The sequence below is a fragment of the Furipterus horrens genome, unplaced genomic scaffold, assembly GCF_987537825.1.
Source record: "Furipterus horrens unplaced genomic scaffold, mFurHor1.1.pri manual_scaffold_4, whole genome shotgun sequence".
Lineage (NCBI taxonomy): Eukaryota > Metazoa > Chordata > Mammalia > Chiroptera > Furipteridae > Furipterus > Furipterus horrens.
Genome location: NW_028327174.1, coordinates 184217370 through 184238616, shown reverse-complemented (window position 1 = coordinate 184238616; position 21247 = coordinate 184217370). Strand labels below are relative to the sequence as shown.

The 21247-nt window shown below is 39.4% G+C and overlaps 1 protein-coding gene across 2 annotated transcripts in view; it reads left to right on the top strand.

Annotated features, from left to right (window-relative positions):
- The first annotated feature begins 7497 nt into the window (after window positions 1-7497).
- The window catches only part of TMEM245 (transmembrane protein 245), a 75980-nt gene continuing 62230 nt past the window's right edge, over window positions 7498-21247 (top strand). For both annotated transcript variants that reach the window (XM_090275952.1, XM_090275951.1), the window contains exons 1-3: window positions 7498-8130; window positions 16806-16923; window positions 18798-18899. In XM_090275952.1, the coding sequence (XP_090132078.1) occupies window positions 7543-8130; window positions 16806-16923; window positions 18798-18899 (808 nt within the window). In that variant the 5' untranslated portion in view covers window positions 7498-7542. The remainder of the gene's footprint in view (window positions 8131-16805; window positions 16924-18797; window positions 18900-21247) is intronic.

Sequence of the window (21247 nt, the reverse complement as noted above, 5' to 3'; positions counted from 1 at the left end):
TAACAATGCTGTTTTGCCCTGCAAAATATAGTTGACATTCTTAATGACAATCATTGTTCAGAAAGAAGAATTTACAGAGCTGGGATGCAGGACAGCATTTAACCATCATCTCAGAGAATCGACAATTTACAGACACATTGGAGTTAAAACTCTGTAGGCTTCAATTTCATTCATTCTTTATTAATATATGATAATCAACTTCTCTTTTATCTTTGCATTCCACTTTCTAACAGTGCTTCTTACAGGGAGATACCCACCTGTGTTTTTGTAGAATCAGAATGCTAGCTATATGTATTTAGTGCTGTTCTAAGCACCCTACATGGATTAACACATTTAATAGATTCTATTATAAATCCAATTTTACAGATGAAAAAACCGAGGGTAGTCATTTGGTGTAAATTACCAGTGCTGTCAAGGACTTCAGAGACCATTTAATCCAATGCACTTATTTTACAAAGGGGAAGCTGAGGCCTAGGGAGGTGATATGGTTCCCTACACATTCATGCCTTTATACACATTCATTAAAACTTCTATTAAATGGAACCTACTATTCACACTCAAATGAGCAGGGTACCCCCCCCCCTTTGGTAATTTACAGTGAAAAGAAGGACTTTATATAGTTATATTTGGGAAAAGGGGTATATTTTGCTCTCTATCAGCTTTTTTGTTTCTTAAAAATATTTGGATCATTTTACCAGTCATTTTAGAGCTTTTAATATATATATATATTTTACTAATACACACATTGGACAAGACTAACATGTATGTGTTTTGGTTAATTTTTAAAAGTGGCTTGCCTAAAAACTGGGTCTTCTAACTTGGAGTCCAATGTCCTTTTATTGCTCCCCAGTAGTCTCAAAGATGAATTGGTAATCATGATTTCAGACAAAATGCAGGAGCCATGTTTAATTATCTTAAGTTGGCTTTTGTCATTAAGGAAATCCCTGCTCATTTTTACTACTATTTCTGTAATTAAGTTTACTCTCTACATATCATTCTTACCCCTATCCTGCAGGTCAGGAAACCTTCTAAAAGGGCCGGGTGGTAAAGATTTTAGGCTTCGCGGTCTCTGTTTCAACTGTTGGACTCTGTCATAGACCAACATAAAGCAGTGAGCATGGCTGTGTTCCCATAAACCTTAGTTGGCACTGATATTGGAATTTCACCTAATTTTTACCTGTTATAAATATATTTCTTTAGATTAAAAAAAAACATTTTTAAGTGTAAAAACCAATCTCTGCTTGCAGGCCATACAAAAATGGGCAGCAGGTTAGGTTCGCCTGTGGACTATAGGTTTCCCTTGCTCTCAGCTAAGAGACACACCTGTGTGTCATGATCTAGTACACTGCTAGAAACATCTTACCGATTGATTGTAAAAAACATTGAAGTTAGTGAGTAATTGCTTTATAAAATACAGTTGACTAATTGTTATCTCGATAAAGGCATTCCCAGGCACTTACGTGCTAATAGACTTTCCGGAGTTGATGTGAAAGTGGTGGCAGTTAAGTCAAAGCTGGATAAGCAGCAGTTTTATTTTACCTAAACTGTGGCAGTCTTGAATGACTTTTACAGATGAATTCAGAATGGCGATTACCATGTTTCAGAATAATTTATTTTCCTGTAGACATTTAAACATTTTTAAAATGAAAATCTGCTATAGCTACTGGAATGTTTTACACATGGGACAATGCCCTCTACCTTGTAAATCATAATGGAAAAAATGTTTGAGAACCACTGCAATAGGCCATATGCTGAGGTGTGTATACTTCATTGTATATAATTGTATTGTATGTCTTTGTGCTCTAAGCAGAATTGGTTATGTTTAATGAACAGTTTGCTTATTCTGGTGTTTATATATGTATATATACACATATTTGTACATACATGATGAGGTCTTTGTGTATTTACACATAAATGCCTACATGTGTGTTTACACATATGTGCATACCATGAGCATTTGAAGGTCCTTGCTAAGATTGTTTCTGTTTCTGATCTCTTAACTACTTTAAAACCCAAGAGATAAAACATTGTGTGTATACAGGCAAAATGACCCTGGAGTTTATAGTAACTTAGTTTGTAGAAAGGATTCCTAGATCCTTTATTAAAGCCTTGCCTCCTCCATTCAACATTATATGAATTGTTAAGAATGTATGAAGTATCATTGTTCAGTTTGACTTTTCTATATTGTTAGTTAAGAAACTAAGACTTGTTTTAACTGAGTACATGGCATGTTGACGCAACCCATACTTGTTTTGTATTTAATTAGATTCTTTAGTTATTCAATTGTTTAGTTTCAAGTTGGAGTTCTTTGTTTTTATATTTAATAGATGACTTGAATATAAGTTCTTTCTCATGAAAATAGTGGCTATGCTAATGTGATTGTAAATATGGCTGAAAAGTTAAGTGAATCATTTATCTCTGGAATTTTTCATTTAAGATATCCTGATATTTCACCAATGTTTTCAGTTTCTTTCCCAGGATATTTGCTATTAGGGAATTAGCTGTTCGGTTCCATTCTTCTGGAGAGTAAGCAATTCTCTCGGGTTGTGGGCTGCGGCAGGGGTAGTGACATTCACCCAGGTCACTAGAGCAGTTATCATTTCATCACACAGAATGTCCTGGCCACCTGGAAGACAAATGCAGCTTCTCCACATGCCTTATTCCCACAGCTGCGCTGATATGCTGGAACAATCTGGCTCCAGGAGTACTAATATACTTTTTTGAGATTGTCTATAAAATACTATTTTGTAAAAATGATGCCTTTAAATAGACATTGATGGGTTATATTTGTTTTATAATGATTATGTACCTAATGTTCAATTGTGATTGATTTTGAGATTTATGTATATTTATAAGCCAGTCCCATGTGAATTTTTACTCTAAGATGTGTGGTTCCTTACTAATAAAGAGATGGATTTCTATTTATGTAAAATAACTGTAGCAATATTCCTAAATGCTACCTAAATGATTGTACTGTCAATTTGCCATCACAAATACTTTTATCCTTAGAGGATTATGTCACAGTTAGAATATATTAACTAGATTTAAACTTTAAAATATAAAATCTCAACATGGTTTGAAAGTCATCCTGTTGATATAATTAAAGGTAGTTTATAATTCCTTAATGCTTTGCTCTGGTGCCTTTTTGGTTTTCTGTTTGTTTATTTTACATCCTTGCATCAGTAAAGTCCCCCTGAAGTTATAGACCTTGAAGAAGATGATAGCCTTTCTTGTCTGACAAAGAGGAAAATCATGTCACAGTAGTCAGGTAAAAATTCTTGGAGAGAAACAATTTGCAAAAGAAATCTGTATTTATAGCTTCAGCTTAATACCTTTATCAAATAGTAAATGGAGGCCTACAATAATCCCATTTAAAGTGTGTTACTTGGTTAATAGTGCATAACTAGCTCAAAGAATTTCAATTATGAGCTTTATTGGTATCTAAATCATATTATACATTAAAAATAGTTAGAGTTTGGTTGTAGAGCCTTATGAATTATCAAAGAGGTATTGAGATTGCAGGATGTGTAGCTGAACTGCAGGAACATTGAGAAAGAATTACAAGGGGGGGGGGAACCAAACCGCACCCCCCCCCACCCCCAGAATTATCTTCTGGAGGGCAGCCCTTTTAGTACAGGATTCCCCGGCTAAGCGAGTGTTCTAGGAAGCCATCTGTATCAGTGTACCAGCAGGTGTTGTGAGAGTCTGCATTGGGTTTCAGCGAATTTTTTTTGAAGACTCTGAATATGTTTGCCCATTTCATGATGGGTGCTTCATGTGGGCATCTGCCCACACTATGCTGAGTATTCAGCCATTTTTGACCAAAAAAAAAAACCACACCAAAAAACCCAGCATGCCCCACCCTTCCTATTCACCTGCTCTCACCCCGAACAGGTTTTTGTTGTTTCTCTGGATAAAAAGTGTCCTCAGACGTTTCGCCTATGTGGAAGAGGTGAAACAAAAGAACAGCAGAGCACTAAAGGGCATCAAAATTAACGAGTTCAAAAACTCTTTAGAACAGTGCAAATAAAACGTTTCTATAGGTGCATTGCATCAAGTGGAGAGTACTTTGAAAGTGACTGAAATTTAAATGTATTAAAATAAATACACAATTTTTAATAAATAAATTCCAGGTTTTTTAAATAAATCAACCCCTCCCCCACCCCCGTAAGCATTATCACATTCTGCATATAGGCTCTAATCCACACACACCCCCTAAAACTAATGTTTTGTTTTTGGTATATTAGGTGTTCCTTGTCGTATTTATTTTGCAGTATTCTCAGTAGGTAGCCCAGATGTCAGTCCTGACTCTGGTTGATGTTTGACTTGGAAATTTCTTAGGGCTCAGTCCCAGGTGCAAGGGCCAGGGGAAAAGCTATGAGAAGAGACAGCTGAAGTGGAGTGGATGGAAAATTCACCTGCATCGAGGAAGTCAAGAAGCTTTAATCATGCATTTACTTATTCACTCAATACGTACTTATTGAGAACTCTTATGTGCCAATCCCTATGGAGGACTCCAGGAAGAACAGCTCTTGATTTCCACCCCTAAGAGGCTCATAGCCTAGTCAGGGAGAAAGACACATAAACACCATGATAATACCTGTTGGTGACTGCTGTGGTGAGGAAATGCTCAGGTGTGGTGCAAACCTGGACTAGTGACACCCTCCTCCAGCCTGGGGAAGCCAGGAAAGCAGGAGGTGGTAGTGATGCTGCATCTTAAGGAAGGGGTAGGAAAGCAGGCAAAGGGTGTGAAGAAGCATCTCCAAGAAAGGGAAGAGCAACTCCAGAAGAAAGACCAGAAGGATGTGTTTGGGAACCACTGTCATTTGGCAAGGTTTGTCTTAGTTTCCTACTGCTGCTAATAAAAAAAAAATACCATAAATTTAGTGGCTTAGAACAACAGAAATGTATTCTCTTGCCGTTCTGGAGATCAGAAATCTGAACTGAATCTCATGGAGTGAAAATCAAGGTGTTGGCGGGGCTGCTTTCCTTTGGGAGCTTCAAGGGAGCTCAGGTCCTTTTTTGCCCCTTCCAGCTCGGGTAGCTGTGGTTATTCCTTAGCTCATGGCTTCATCATGCCAATGCCTGCCTCTGTGCTCAAATTGCTTCTCTTCTGTAGTCTAATCTCCCTCCCACCTTCTGATAAAGATACCTGTGATTACACTCAGGCCCCACCTATATAATCAAGGATAATCTCCCCACCTCAAAGTCTTAACCTCAATCTTATCTGCAAACTGCCAGTTACTATGTAAGGTGACACACTTCACAGGTTCTAGGGGTCATGCCCTGGATATCTTTGGGGGCCACCCCATTGCTGGGGGATAAAGGACGAGGTAGGGAGTGGGGAGAAGTGAGGCAGGTGCCTCACTTTGGACCTTGGATGTTGTAGTAAAGAGTTTGGACACCTTCCCACAGGCTAAGGAGGCTTTGAAGAGATCAGATTCTATTTTATAAAGATCGCTCTGGCTGCAATGTAGAGAATTGATGGGAGTGAGCAGAAGGGCAGATATATCAATGTGGTGTCGAGAGTGTACAAACAAGTGCATATGTCAGTTTCTATTCATATCTATTGATAGATGCATTTATGTAACAAGGGATCTTTCATTTTGTAATCAGAGGAAGAGAGCAGAGTCTTTGGTTGGAGGAGGACAGAAGGGATGACTTAGTTTTTGTTCCTTCACTGACCCATTGGGTGTGTTTTGAGACTCTGTGGTTAGAGGATTCAAGGTCAGGCAGGGAAGGAACTCTTCACGAGAGAAGATATAATACATTGGGCACAAGTGACCTGGTTTAGGGCTTGGGTGATAAAAGGGAGAAGGACTCCCCCCCCAACCCCCATCTCTGAATGGAAATCATCTCTACTTTGGTACCCAGAGGATTAGGAGTTTGGAAGTATCCAGGATCTGGGAATAATGGCACAGGCTCTGACAATCTCATGGCGGGCACTGAACTCAGTGAGCTGTGCGGGCAGCAGGGTAGACACAGGGTACTTGTTAGTTGAGTCATGTCTCTGGGTATATGTGAGGTACCACTGCCGGACTCCCTAGAAATTACTGAAGATTTTATTGGGAGGGAGACTGAGGCACTGTTGTTATATAAATGGGTGTTTGAATCAGTGTAAAATGGATGCTGAAAGCAAATGTGACCATAATTTGTAATCATAATCTCAGCAGCCCTAGAAAAACCAGTTAAGAAGCAAAGCAAAATGTAGGACAATTGAAGCAAAATATTTACAGGGTCAGAGTCTAAAGACCACTAGAAAAACAAAGACTGTGACCTGAAAACCAAAAATGAGATAGAAAGGAATTACTTTTTCTTTTACTTTAAAACGTATTGAAAACAGAAAAGGGATAACTTGCAGGGTTTCAAAACACTCACATATTGAGTGCTCAGTAAAGGGTTCTTTCTTTATCCTTCTCTCCTTCCTTCCTTCCTTCCTTCCTTCCTTCCTTCCTTCCTTCTTTCCTTCTTTCTTTCCTTCCTTCCTTATTCCTTTCTTCCTTCCTTTCTTCCATTTTTGTCTTTTTAAATCAAAATGCTGTTTTTTTGAGATACAGGTAATAGGCTTGGATTCTAGGCCCTTCACATCAGAAGAGAAGCACCCCCGAGCTTCCTTTTTCTCTTCTGAGATAAGAGCTTCTATTATTATCATTCCCATGTGACAGAGAGGGAATTGAGATTGGGGGCCTAACTGACCTGAGTTCAGGTCTCAAAAAGAAATGGTGGTAGTATGAGGCTCTGATCTAAAGCTCTTTCAAAAGTTTAGATTGCTCCCACACTGACACCTGTGCCAATGGTTGTCAACAGTAGTTGCACATTACAGTCCTCTGAGGAGCTTTAAAAAATATGCCAAAGGATCCCTGTTAGATTAGACCAATTAGCAAAGTAGTTAATAAAATAGATGTAGGAGACAGACTCGGAGTTCGAATCCTTCCTTTACTACCTCCTAGCTGTGTGACCTTGGCAAGGTACTGAAATTTTCTGTACGTCTATGTTCCTGTTTGTGGGGCTGTTCTAAGGATTGAGTTAATAGGAATGAGGCACTTAGAACAGGGCTTGCCCCATGGTAATCGCTATTTAAAATCCTGCCAAATATACCAGAGTAAATACTTCAAGTGTTTATTCATCAAATCGATAAAATAGAATCTGGGAATCGGTTTTTTATAAGTACTTCCCCTCGGGATTCTAAAGTGCAGCCTGGGTTTTCAATCTGTGAATGTAGTGCCTCTTCAGGGATTCTGCTGCCCGAAAAATTGACATTAACCAATGGATGAAGTCCCCCCCCCGCCCCCTTTTCCTCCAGTAAGATTTTGAGTTCAGAAACCTGTTACCTGGATCCTGCAGGGACCAATGGGCGAAAGGAGCGAAGGGATTTGCCCTATACTCTCTGGGAGTTGTAGTTTTCTAAAAGTCCTGTAAGCGCTCGGTGGCCAGTAAGGAACTACAACTCCCACAACGCAGCGCGCCGTTCGCCCTGCCTCTAGCTGGTGGCGCTCGCCGGGCTTCCCCGTACACTTTCTCAGAGGCGGCAGCAGAAGCACTATGGCCGACGGTGGCGGCCGTCCTGCCGAAGCGACCAGCCCGCGGCACTCCCCGGGCGGGGCGCCTCGGATGCCGCGCGTGGTCGGGCCCGGTAGCGGCGGCGGCTGCGGGGAGACACCGCGGACGGCGGCGTTGGCGCTTCGCTTCGACAAGCCCATCAAGCAGGCCTTCTACAACACCGGGGCCGTGCTGTTTGTGTGCCTGTGCTGCGGCGCCGCTGTGCTCGTCTACTTCATTTTGGAGGCCTTCCTGCGGCCGCTACTGTGGGCTGTGCTGTGTGGCACGTTCCTGCACCCCTTCAAGAGCTCGCTGACGCGCCTGGGGCGCCACTGGCTGCAGCGCCTGCACCGCTCGCACACGCCCATCGTGCTGGCCGCGCTGCTGCTGCCGCTGTGCTTCGCCGACTACAGCGTCGAGGCCCTGGGCGAGCAGGCGCTGCGCCGCCGCCGGCTGCTGTTGCTGCTCGGCGCCGGCGGCCCGCTCCTCTACGGCCTCTACAGCTTGGGCAGCTACCTGGGCGTGCAGGTGCTCCTGGCCCATGTTGGCGTGCTCATTTGCCGCGGGCTGGACTACTTCAGCAGCCTGTGGGTGAGTGAGCCTCGGCCCGGTCCCTCCCGGGTGCCGGCGGGCACACAGCACTCTTCTCTGCAGCCCCAGCGCACCGGGCTGCGATCTGCAGCTCCTCCTCAATGTGCAAGGACGACCGAAGGTCCACATCTGTGCAGCAGTGTCAGTCTCCGCTTTCCTTCCCATGCTTTGACGAACTTGGGACCCTTACTTCCAAGGAGAGGGCGGGCGTGGTTTGAAAAACCCTCCCTGCTCCTCCCCGCCCCCCATCTTCAAAGTCCCTTTGAGGGAGGCGTGTCCCCTGCTGGGAATCACCTTTCCGCTTTGCAAGTAGGGCTCAAGAGCGTTGGCAGGTGGACTTGAATTTACTCCTGGTCACGGGGGTGAGCGGTGTTCTGGCCATCCTCAGTTCTACTCACGTGGGACTTTTCTGGATGTCAGAGCTGGAAGGGATCTTAGAGATCCTAGTTTAAACTGTCATGATAGGAGAGGTGACTTCTAACCTGGCTAGGGCTAGCTAGGGACAAGTAGGGGACTGGTTGACTCAGGTTTCTCAAATCCTAAAACAAAGCTTTCGTAACAGTCCAGGGCTGCCTCTCAGTTCAGGTGATTTCAGTATATTTTGTGCGAGGCACTGGGCGTTGAGCCATCTGGGATTCCTCCTGGCCACAGTCTGCTTCTTGGGAGCTACTTACATTGTGAATGCACTTCTTGGGAGCTACTTATATTGTGCAAGGACTGCTGTACCACAGTACATCACCTGCCGCCTGGATTACTTAAGCAGACTGGGTGAAAGAGGTAGAGTCCTGATTCTTCGATCACCCTGGGCTTATTCTTAGGAAACTGGGGAGCTTTAGAATTGGAAGGGATTTCAAAGATAATCTAGTGACACTTTTCCTAACTCAGATCAGGTTGTAGACCAGTTGAATAGTACCATTTAAAAATAATTTTCTTTATAATTTTGTCAAGTGTTCAATACACTTTGACATCAAGTTGCAAAATAATTCTCCTTATCTGTCCAGCAGGGTTCTGATGTGCTCAAAGTTATCTGTAGAGTGATGTTTGGTTCCAAAGCTTCTGTCTTCTCTTGCTCTATCCACCTCTCAGGTCCAGTTAAAAGTTGATTATGTTAGGTACTGAGCTTCATGAAGGATTTAAAAGGAGTAAGATGCAGGCTCTTCAACGTGCCTATAACCATGTGACCATAATCTCATAGAGATGACAGACACACATATGCAGAGTAGGGCAAAAGTAGGCTTATGGTGGTTCATATGGAAAATAATTCATAATAATGCAAGAATAAACTGTGTTTCATGTACTCACAACTGTAAACCTACTCTTGCTCCGTCCTGTATATTCGTTACCCACCAGTTATGGGTCAGCAAGGTATTGCAAGGTATGGGGGTGTACCTCATCCATAAGTTTGTGATGCTGCCTGTGTGTGCAATTGCCGAGTGGTCAGACAGAAGCCTTGGCCTCGAAGAGGCCTGGGCTACTTTAGTTGGAGGCGGGTGGGATGTGCGACCACCCACTTTGAACTCCTGGGGCTTGCTGGATTGTCAGGTAGAAGTGATCCTAGAGTTAATTTACGCTGGACTGCCTGATGCCTGCCTCACTTCAGGAGAAGTTTCTGAGGTTCAGAGAATGTGATTGTCCCAAAGTCACTCATAATGTGAACAAATTCATGGCTCACATTTATGGAGTCCCAGTTCAGTGTTCTTTCTTCTTTACCTTACTGTTTCACATTTCAGTTAAGTTCGTTGAATCCCTCATATGTAGAAAGCAGACTACTATATACTGGTAAGAATATAAAGATTACTGTGACTTGATTTCTGTCCTCAAGAAATTCAGTCTTGTTAAAGTCAGACTCATTTATAGATTCTAACATTTTTTGACTGTTGATAATGCAGTTTACAATAAATTACTGTAGCCAAGACCGAGTGGCTTATCCACTACACTGTAGGAAATTAGAAAGGCGTAATGTGTATGGTGTATTTTTATACCAGAGTAAGATGTTGAATACATAGGTAAATTGGCATGATTGGTGGAAAATGAAGCTGTTTCTGCCAGTGACTCTCAGATAGTGGAAGAAGGTAAGGAGTTGAATACTTGTAAAGAGGTGCTCGTAGCTCAGTGTATATAGTTTTAAATACCTTTTTACTGAAGATAAGCCCTCATCTTTGTATTTTACTTAAATACCCTTGTATGGTTTGTGGATGAGCAGAAGAGAAGGGCCACTGTTGATTGGGCTAGAAGTAGGGAGGAAGGTCAAGCCAATTAATGATTTTAAAAAGGCTTGAAACTCAGCTTTTTGTCTTAAGTAGTGGGGGCAAGGGAGAAGAGGAGGGGGTAAAAAAACATTATATAAAGAGACATGAGATAATTAGAAGTGAATAGGGAGTGAGTGGTAGAGGGGCTAAATTTAAAGTAGAGCCTGGAGGTAGATCTGAGTTTGAGAGAAACTGGCTTTCATTTCTGTTTCAGTGCTGGGGTGGGTGGTAGGATGGGGGTGAGGTGTACCTGGGAAGCAGAAACAAGGATTTTTCAGCTCAGCCTAAAGTGCTGATGAAGGCCTGACAGGACTGGAAAATAGGTCACGTGAGTGGGCAGGGGGCCCGTTCTGGAACATTTCTATCTCATAGTTCACAGCCAGTTTGGTTTTGTAATCCCAAGCAGGGCTGACTGTTATAGAGAGTCTATGCTTTCTGGACAACTTGTAAATTTGAGCCTGCTGCCAGAGAGAGAGATCGAGGGGAGAGGCAGAGAGAAAAGTCACATTTAAACACATCTACGTTTTGGAGAGCTGACAATGCATAATAAATAAGACGTAACTTTGGACTCATGAACCAGGCACTGGATTAGGTGCTTTCCTGTGTGTTATTTAATTCTCATAACAGTCCTGTGTAGTAGGAGGGATTTCACAAGTGATGAGAGATTGGTCTCTTCTTTCTGTTAGTAAATGGTACTCAACAGACCTGTCAGCAATTAAAGTCCCTTTGTCATCAAGACCTTCAATAAGGATTAAAAAAAAAATTCCCCCAATATGTTGTAATTAAATTTTTAGTTCACTTTTTTTAGTGTGATTTGATTTTAGTTATTAGGAAACAAAGAGAAGGATATCAGGATTGGACTAACCACACGTGTTCCCCGAAAGACCCCTGAATTCTAGTCATCTAGAAACCTTAGCCATCTCTGTTTTCTTCTTTGCTTTCATCCTTGTATCTTTTGAGTTATTTCCAAGTTCTGTCCAGTTTTCCTTTGTAGTGTCTTCGGTGCCTGTATTTTCCTTTGTTCCCAGTTTATCTTTCCAGTTCAGTTCCTCTTCCCCTCGCTTGGTGGTTACTTCAGTGACTCCTAGATCTTCTTCTTGACTCTGGTCTCCTGACACTCCATCCTGCTTACATTTATGGTGTGAAGTTTCAAATATATTAGAATATTGTACTGACTTAGTAAGTGATTTCTAAACACTTGAAAAAAGTCATCTGTTGCACCCAGCTGTCATGTGACTCAGTCCTTAGGATTCTTGGCATCTCCCCATGATGTAGCAGTCAGGATAAATCTGAAAAGGTAGTGCCTCCCCTGCCCCCCCCCCCCTTTTTTTTTTTTGCTGGGAGTGTTTTGCTTTTCCTCGCTTCATTAGTTCACACTTGTTGGAAAGTTTGAAGACCATTTAAAGTTTTCGCAGTAGTAATGGAGTTGTTTTCTCCATGGTCTCTCATCACATTGTTTTCGTTTTACTTTGTAAAGAAGCATGAGGTGGAAGAGAAGAGTGGCTGAAAGATGAGAAGAGTAAATTCTAAACTGAGCTCTGTCAGTAACTTGCTTCCTGACCTTGAACAGCTCAGAGCTCTTCTCTGGGCTACTCATCCCCAGCTGTGTGAAGTGTGGGATTAACTTGAAGGATTTCTAAGGTCCGTTGGTGTTCAGTTTTACAGATCCCACGAGTTCGGCAGCATTGCAGGTGAGGCCCTTAGGAAGTGTACATTAGCCATCCAAGCCTACTCAATTCCACTTCTGAGCCCTTTTTCTAGGTGCATTTCTGCTTGTCTGGCAACAGGAAGGAGGAAGCTTTCCAGATTTTGATTTTAAAAGATTCTTGACTCTTAAGATCCCATACCACAAAGAGAACAGTTTTCAACGTAGCATTAAGCTGTCTTAAAGGAGAATGAAGTGCCTGAAGGAGTAGTTGGCTGGAACTATGATTAGGGCTGTGTTGTGGCTCCATAACTTGGGAAGACGTCTGTGGGTTTATTCCCTTGTACAAGACATAGGAAAGTGTTTTTACACAAAACATGCAACAGAATTGAGCCAAGTTGTTTTTCCAGTTAGTGCCCAGATGACAATAAATAAAACGAGTCCTGGCTGGTGTGGCTCAGAGGATTGAGCGCTGGCTTGGGAACCAAAAGGTCACTGGCTAGATTCCCAGTCAGGGCACACGCTTGGGTTGCGGGCCAGGTTCCCCATTTGGGGGCGCGCAAGAGGCAGCAGATCCATGTATCTGTCAGGCACTAATGTTTCTCTCTCTCTCACCCTCCCTCTAAAAGTAAAATCTTTTTAAAAATGCCAAAAAAATGTCATTGTTTAAAAGGCAAAATCTACTTATGGTTGATGCAGTTAATATTTTTTAATGAGAAAGTGTATTTGTATAATAAGTCAGATAAAAGGAAAGTGTGATTGTTCACTCTACTTGGAGTGCTAAATAAATAATGCCAATTTTTATGCTGAGTCTTATATAGTTTCTAGCACATTATGCAGAGTCTTATATAGTGCTTTAAAATAAGTATTGAATATACATTTTGGAAAGGACACATTGTTTTGAAGAACATAAATCTTGGAAAGTATGATCTGTTATGTATAAACTACTGCTCATTGATCTATGTAGGGAAGAAAATTCATACTTGAACAGGTTTGCTCAGAAGCTAAGCATATATCACTCCGAGAGAAATAAAAAAACACCTTTTAAAGTTATACTTTTAGGAATCCATACTAGAAATTATAAATGAAATTTGAATGTACAAATCCTCATTTTCAGTTTGTCATTTTAAAGACTATTCAGCAATTTAAAAAATTGACTCAAGTAAAACATGCTTGTTATATAAAAACAATGTAGGCAGCATAGACATTTATACGGTAAAAGTAAATCGTCTCTCCTCTATAGCATTTCTACTGGACAGATGTTGCTATTGTTACTGATGAATAGTCTTCTAAATTTATTTCTACGCCTGTGTGGACACATAAAGTATAGGATTTCGTTTTATAAAACAGAAGTGGCATAGCATGAAACTCTGCACCTTCCTCTTTAACATATCTTTGTATTGTGGATATCTTGTTAGCACTTACTGATATACTTCTTTCTTTTTAATAGCACAGTAGTATAAAAACTTTTTTTAAAGATGCCTTTTAAAAAGTGTTCCTACCAGATTATCTTAACTCTGAATTTGTGTAAGGATAATCTGATAAACATTTTTAAATATTGTTAATTGTGTAATCATAATGGTTTAATAGAAACTCTAAGCTGTTTTTATAAATGGCTATACTTTTTGAGCTAATAATATTCTGTGACTCTTTTCTGAGGAAACACTTCACAAAGTATTGAAAAAAATCCAAAATAAGCCAAAATATTTTTTAAGTAAAAACATTCTATTTATAAAAATAATAATACTCAGAAGAAAATTCAGTATTTGATGGAAAGCATAAAGAAGCAAATTAACCCCTGAAATCCAACCATCCAGAGATAATATATTGTTTAACATTTATGAGAGTACATTTTCACCATTATAAATTTGCACTGGCATCAGTTTGTCATTGAATATAGATATTCATCACACCTTTGAAAGTCTGCATAATTGTTCCATTTTTGGAGATACCTTTATTTAACTAGTCTTCTATAAAATGACATTTAGCTTGTTATCAATTTTTTAATATTTTAAACTGCCACAGTGAATATTTTTATATCTGTCTGCACAGTGTATAGTGCTTCTGTAAACCAGATTCCCAGAAGTGGAATTCAGGACTATATTTTATGGTTATTTTAAACTGAAATGAGGTTATTTGTGAGTTTAAGGTTCACTTTGGACCATGAGTTTTTCTTTAAAAAAAACCCTGAAGTATGCAGTCTGTTATTTTTTTCTCCCCCTGATAGTGATACTGATTCCTAAATATGGAGAAGAAACAAAAACTCTTGGTCTTGAAGTATCATAGACTTAAACTCTGAAAGTTTGTGCTTTTTGTGATTCTCTACTTCAGCTTCTCACTGTGGACAGACTTTCTCTCCTACTTTGTCATCCCTGACTTATGGTCAGCTCTTGCTCAGACACTTTCAGTGATAGTAGCTTATCCCATTTTTACATTGCTATAGTTGTGCGAAAGATTTATCCTCATATTGAGCTGAAATGTGTTGCTTCCTAGTCTCACCTGTTATTTCTGCCATGAGAACCACAGAAAATTAAGTCCTGTGGCTTCTCAGATGACATTTCTCCAGCTATTTAAAGATAGCTATCAAATCCTGACTCTTCCTTTTCTTTTCTCAGCCAAGATAGTTTTTCCCCAGCTGTATCCATATCTCCCAGGTTGTGATTTCCTTTTCCTTTCCCAGTCTGCATTTTGTTGCTGGTGTGGTTCACTAGTGCAAATGTCATTAAAACAATCACTTACCTTGATATAACTGTTGTACTTTTGTTAATAGGCACTCACACCAGTTATACTTCTGACACTGAACTAAAGAGGAACTTAGCTGCCCTTCCCATTCTGTAACTTACACAGTTGAGTTTTGAATCTGAAAGCAGAACTTTGCATTTCTCTCTATTAAATTTAATCTTACTTGAATGAGCGCATTGTTACAACTTCAGGGTGTCTTTTTGCTGTAGTCATCTCAGTGTTATTGACTAAGCCCAGTTTTGTGTAATCTGAATCTGATTACTATTTCTTCTAGTCTTTCATCTAAATTACTGACTTCGTGTTTACTAGGGTGGGGCTGATTACCCTGTGTTGCATGCTGCTGGAGACCATCCATATCCTAAGGATCATTTTTTATTTCATCCTTTGTAGTTGCCCAGATGACATTTTTATTTTACTTTGTGAACATTGGAGCCACTTTTCCTTTTTTAAATTTTATTTTAGTACCTCCCTTGTTTCTTCTTCTGGTTAAGAAAGCAGACTCCAGAGCCAGATTTCTGGGTTCTGATCTCCCTTTGTCACTTTCAAGCGGATTTTTAAATCTGTAAAATGGGAATAATAGTACTTATTTCTTGAGTTTATGAGAATTAAGTGAGTTCATATAGCCTGTGCCTCAGGACAGGGCCTGGCCCATAGTGAATGTCACACAAATGTACTATTATTGTAGTCAGATTTTGTTCTGAGCTCCACAGTCATATCTCAGAAGCCCTGAGTGCACAGGGTTAGCTCTGGGTGGGCCTGCAAGCTTGAAGTGGCTGTGGTCTCCCTTCCCATGCAGTTATGTGTCTGGGGCTTGAGACCTCGGTAATATTTCACCAGATAGATTGCTTGAAGAATAGTATTTTAATATCCTTTTCATTCTAAAAGAATTAGCGCTTATTAAAGGCCATTTGGAAAATACAGAAAATAAAAGGGAAAACAAAATCTTACCACCACAAAACAACCATTAATTTCTTAGTACATTTTTTCCTCACCATATAGTAGATATAATCATGTCATATGTGTTTTTATATTTTGCTTTTTGTTAATATTCTTAGGAGTATTTTGACTATTTAGTCTTTGCTTACAAAAATCTATTTTAATGGTTGTATAATTTTCTTAACTGAATTATCCCTAACCACTTTCCAGTTGTTGAACTTGTAGGTTATCAGCTTTTCAGTATTCTGGATTATGTTCTCATGAGCTTCTTTTTATAGAGTTTATTATTATTTAGTATGGTTCCAAATGTGAATTCTCAGGTCAGACATTATAAACATTTTTAAGACCTGAAGACTATTTTTATTGATAGATATGACCAAAATAAAATAGGAGGTAGTTTTTTTCTGTCTTTTGTGGTGATCATATCGGTTCCTTTTTCTTCATTTTCTGAATTATAGTTTAAAGTTCTTTTTTTTATTTTAAAATTTCCTTCTCTTTTTAAGGTTTAGGTTATTTTAATATATTCCTGGTATTTGTTCTGGATTATATATTCCTTCCATCTTTTGTAAATGTTCTATTAAAATAGGAGGTTATTGGAGAGTTTCTGCGTAGGTTGTGCTGGTGCTCCTTTAAGTGCTAGAGTCATTTTTCATAGGCCATAATGAATCTTTCAACCTGATTTCTTTGGGGGAAGCTTCCCCCCACCCCCCAAACATTAATCTTTAGAGAAAACTTTAAGAATTTCACAAGATTAAGCTCTTAAGGTCATGGCTTAAAAATAGAATATTTTATCTTAAGTATCTTTATGCATATAATAGTTTTTGAACTTTAATATACCTTAAATTAAAGCTATATGTATTTTTGCTTAAAAATACTTTAATGATGTCACCGCGTGGGATTTAAATACCTGCTTACTTGAAAACTTGGTTTGCCTAAGCGGAGGAAGCCCGCCCCTGCTCCTTGAGCATCACCTGCCTTCATCTTATCTGTGTTGTAACCGCGGCGCTGCCGCGATATATAGATGCCCGCACATTTTGTATAATTGTACGTTTATTTTCACGTGTACATATTTTACAACTGTGTCTGTATTTCATTTATTTAAGATCTGGACGTTGGTAGTTGGCTATGTGTTGACTGTTTCATTCAAGTGGAATGCAAGCACTGAGCGCTACTTGAGAGCAGTTTCAATTCCTGTCTGGATTATATTGCTTTTTCATTTAGGTGGGTCACTTTTTCTAAGAAGGTCTAGCTTAAGTTCAGCAGTGGCTGACTGTGTAAACCAAAGTGATTTTTTTTGTAGTGTTACATACTGCATTAAAAAAATTTTAAAGTAATCCTTAGAAAATGTTCTGCTTTAATATTTTATTAACCTTCAATGAAAATGTTATCTTTAAAATGTCTATCTTTTAATTATATTGAATGTTCATTTTTCAAAAAGGTCCTTTAAAGATAAATATATCTTAAAAAGTAGAGCACACTTGGGCTATCGTGGCCATTCCTGAGTATCATACTGAAGAAGGATATAGATAAACAGTCAAGTGTGATAAGAGGTGCTTAGAATCCTCTGTGAGAAACAATGAAAGGAACCAGAGATGTTGACTCTGGATAAGAGAAGGGAGCTGGGCTGCAGGGGTGGGGAGAGGTGGAGGTGAGGAGGGTGTACAAGTAGGGAAGAGTCTCTTGTGAAGGAGTGGTTTAAACTGGTAACCATGAAGGAGAGATGTTAGAGCAGAGATCAGCTTCAGAGAGAAAATACCATTCAACATTAGAACGGTCAGTGTCCGAGCTGCTCCAAATAATTCCCTGTTATTTGAGACTGCACTGTTAGCTGAATGGCTGCTGAGTGCTAGAGTGATTTTTCAGGGATTCCTTTTATTTCCAAGTATGAGTCTTTGGAACCACTTAGTTCTACTTTAAAAAACAAAACTCAGCCCTGGCTGGTGTGGTTCAGTAGATTGAGCGCCGGCCTGCAGACTGAAATGTTGCCGGTTCAATTCCCAGTCAGGGCCCGTACCTGGGTTTTGGGCCAGGTCCCCAGTTGGGGTTGTGCAAGATGTAGCTGATCAATATTTCTCTTTCTTCCTCCCTCTCCCCTCCCTCTAAAATAAATAAATAAAGTATTTAAAAAAATAAAAACAAGATTTAATAACCAAGAGCGGTAGATCATTTTTAGAGCTACTTATTGTTAAATTTGTTTGAAAAAGAGTTGATTGAAAATATGTCTCCTTGGAGTTTGATGTTGAATGAAGTGTTACTCCTTAGCTTTGCTGACTTGGAATGCTAGAGGAGTGTATCAGCAAGATCCCTTAATACATGATTTGACTCAATTTTTTAAAATGATTTTATTTATTTATTTTTAAAGAGAGGGGAAGGGAGGGAGAAAGAGAGGGAGAAAAACATTAATGTGTGGTTGCCTGTTGCACGCCCCAACTGGGGACCTGGCCCGCTACCCAGGCACGTGTCCTGACTGGGAAATGAACCAGCAACGCTTTACTTCGCAGGCTGGCACTCAATTCGCTGAGCCATACCAGCCAGAAAGGCAGAGGAGGGAGGCAGGCAGGTGTATGTCCGTGACTATGCAAACTCAAGGAACTGCAAATGGCTAATGGGTAGCCACTTGTCAACATTTTTGCATTATGCACTGGGGAGGATACACTGAAGGTTTGTGTAGTGCAATTTTGGGCCATTCCACCCTTACTTGAGAGGGACCACATCTGGTGGTACTTTCAGGAAATAGCCAGGCTGCATGACTTTAGGATCTATGCCTGAGGCAGGTAATTCTGGGATTAGGTGACGCAGTGGGGAGGGCACCTGGATGTGCTTCAGAATGGATTTGTTTCCTCAGGGGATACAAGCCTATTGCTTGTACCCAGTCCTTTGGACCTGGGGCCTCTGACAGCAGGACTGGACTTATATTGAGAGAAGCCCTGAGTTAGGCCTCACTTGTCTGATGGCTAGTTTTTAAAATTTTCCCTGTGAAACAATTTTGTTAATATCTATGCCAAATTGTCCTGTCAGTCTACTAAACTGATTCTTTTAAAGACAAGTGCTGGGTTTTTATTTCATTAAAAATGTGAACTCTTAATAATTTGCAGCATCTCTGGCTGGCTCGTGGAGAATTCCAGTGTTCCTGGTTATTGTTTTCCTGATGTCTGTGGGCACCCTCTATGAAAAACAGAATGGAAAAGAGTCTGCTGGTAAGAAATAGGGCATTCTATTAATATTACTCTTAAGAAATATTTGAGAGAGAAGCTTTATTTTTAAAAAACATGCTATGATGAAACAGTTTTAAATCTGTTTAAAGACCTGTGGTGTTTTCTAAACAGTAAATTTGTTTAAAATATTTTAGGTTGTTAAACTATACCTCAACCCACCCCCCTTTCTTCTGCATTTTTTATTGAGGTATAATTCATAGAACATAAAATGATCCATTAACTATTTTAAAGTAGCATTTAGTACATTCATAGTGTGTGCAACCCATTACTTCAATCTCATTCTAAGATTTTTCATCACCCTAAAAGGAAACTCTGTATCCGTTAAGCAACTAACTGTCGTTAGGTTATTTGAGATATTTCTTTTTTCTTAATGTAGGCATTTATAGCTACAGATTGCCCTCTTAGAACTCCTTTTGCATCCCATAAATTTTGCTATGTTGTGTCTCCATTTTCCCTGAGTCAAGATACTATGTGATTTCCCTTTTGATTTCTTCTTTGACACATTGATTCATCAGAAGTGTGTTGTTAAATTTTCACATATTTGTGAGTTTTCCAAATTTTTGTTGCTTGTGCTTTTGGTATCCTATTTCATTGCCAAATCCAAGGTCAAATATTTTCCCCAGCTGATCTTGTATTCTGCAACTTTGATGAATTTGTTTATTTAATAGTTTTGTGTGTGTGTGTGTGTGTGTGTGTGTGTGTATTCTTTAGGATTTTGCATGTTATCTGCAAATAGAGATAGTTTTACTTCTTCCTTTCTAACTTAGATGCCTTTTATTTCTTCTTGCTTGATTACTCTGGTTAAAACTTCTAGTACAATGTTGAACACACCATGTTCTTTCAAAGATTATTTTTGGCTACAAGGGGTTTTTATCCAAAAACAGTTTGTTAAAGATATAGATTTCTAATTAGTGATAAGGAGGCAGCAGGGGTGTGGTGGGAAGCAGTGGCCAGATATGGTAATGGTTCTCCTGGACTTCAAGTTAACCAGCCATGTGGAAGCAGCTGTGTCTGGAGAGGTAGATCTGAACAGCACCCAGTTTCTACAGGTGACTGACAGTTGTCCCTTGCTTCTCTCTCATGGTTATATATAAACTAAAAGCAAATTATTAGTTGTAGCAGATTTTTAGAAGGAAAATAATTAAATGTTCAGATACCAGTTTGTCACAATTAAGTCAGGAAATACAGAGAAACAAAAAAGAAAATAAAAATCACTCAAAACCCCACTGCCCACAGATAATACCAAAATGTTAACTGATGGTTTTTATGCCTTCAGAATTTTTAAAATACAAGTAAACTGGATCATAGTGAACATTCTCTTTTGTGACTCACATTTTAAACTTAATTATGTCATGAGCATCTTTCTATGTGAAGTATACTTTACAACTTATTTTTGGCATCTTCATTTTATGCTAATCACAAGGCTATTTGTGGCACTTTGGTGTATTTGTACAGTTCCTTACAGAAGTTATTTTTCATTAAGTTGCTTTTAAAAATTATTTGTTAAATGAGTAATGTCTGACAATTGTAAGATTGTCTTTTATTCATAAACAGTTGTTTAGAATTTTTAAATAACTACCTGAAACAAAAAAACCTTAATTACTTATCTTTCTGACAGTGGAAAACAGGAAAGATTTTGTCTTATATTTTGCTGTCTTTTGTTTTCTTTGCTCATCCTGTCTTCCTGATCACAGTCTTTTAGACTCTTGGTTACCTATCAGACCAGTAGAAGTAAACTTTTCTGTTTTTGCAACTAGAATAGAAAGCTTAGTGGTCTCCAATTTTCCCTTTGGTTAGCTTTATCTCCTTTTTTATATATTTTTCCCCTAAAAGTAGTGACTCAGGTGATTCTGCTTATACCTCACCCCAGGACAGTTTTCTCCTTTTGACTGCCTTGTTCAGATCTAAGTAAATACTTTATTTCAAGAACATATATGAATAATGTAGGTCTAAAACCAAAGGTTTTAGGTAGGTCTTCTTTTGGGTATAAATTCTAGTCAGCGGGTGATGGCAGCCTAGAGAGCTGTGAGAATTAAGAATCCTAAGATAATCATAATTAAACATGGCTCAAAACTCCAGCCTATGGTAGGGTATTGGCATGCAAACCAGAGTTCTAGTATTTGTGTTCTAGACTCTTGCAAGGAAGGGAATCATAGGACACAGAATAAATGTTGTAAGCAGATTTGGAAATGTTAGTTTTCCTTGTTTTGTTTACTCCCAGTCCAGCCTACTGCAGAATAGTTATTCTTGATCTAGAATCCTTTTATGGACTTCTAGTCCTTATAATCTTTATCATGAAATAACTCAAATATTTTTTTCTAAATTTCTGA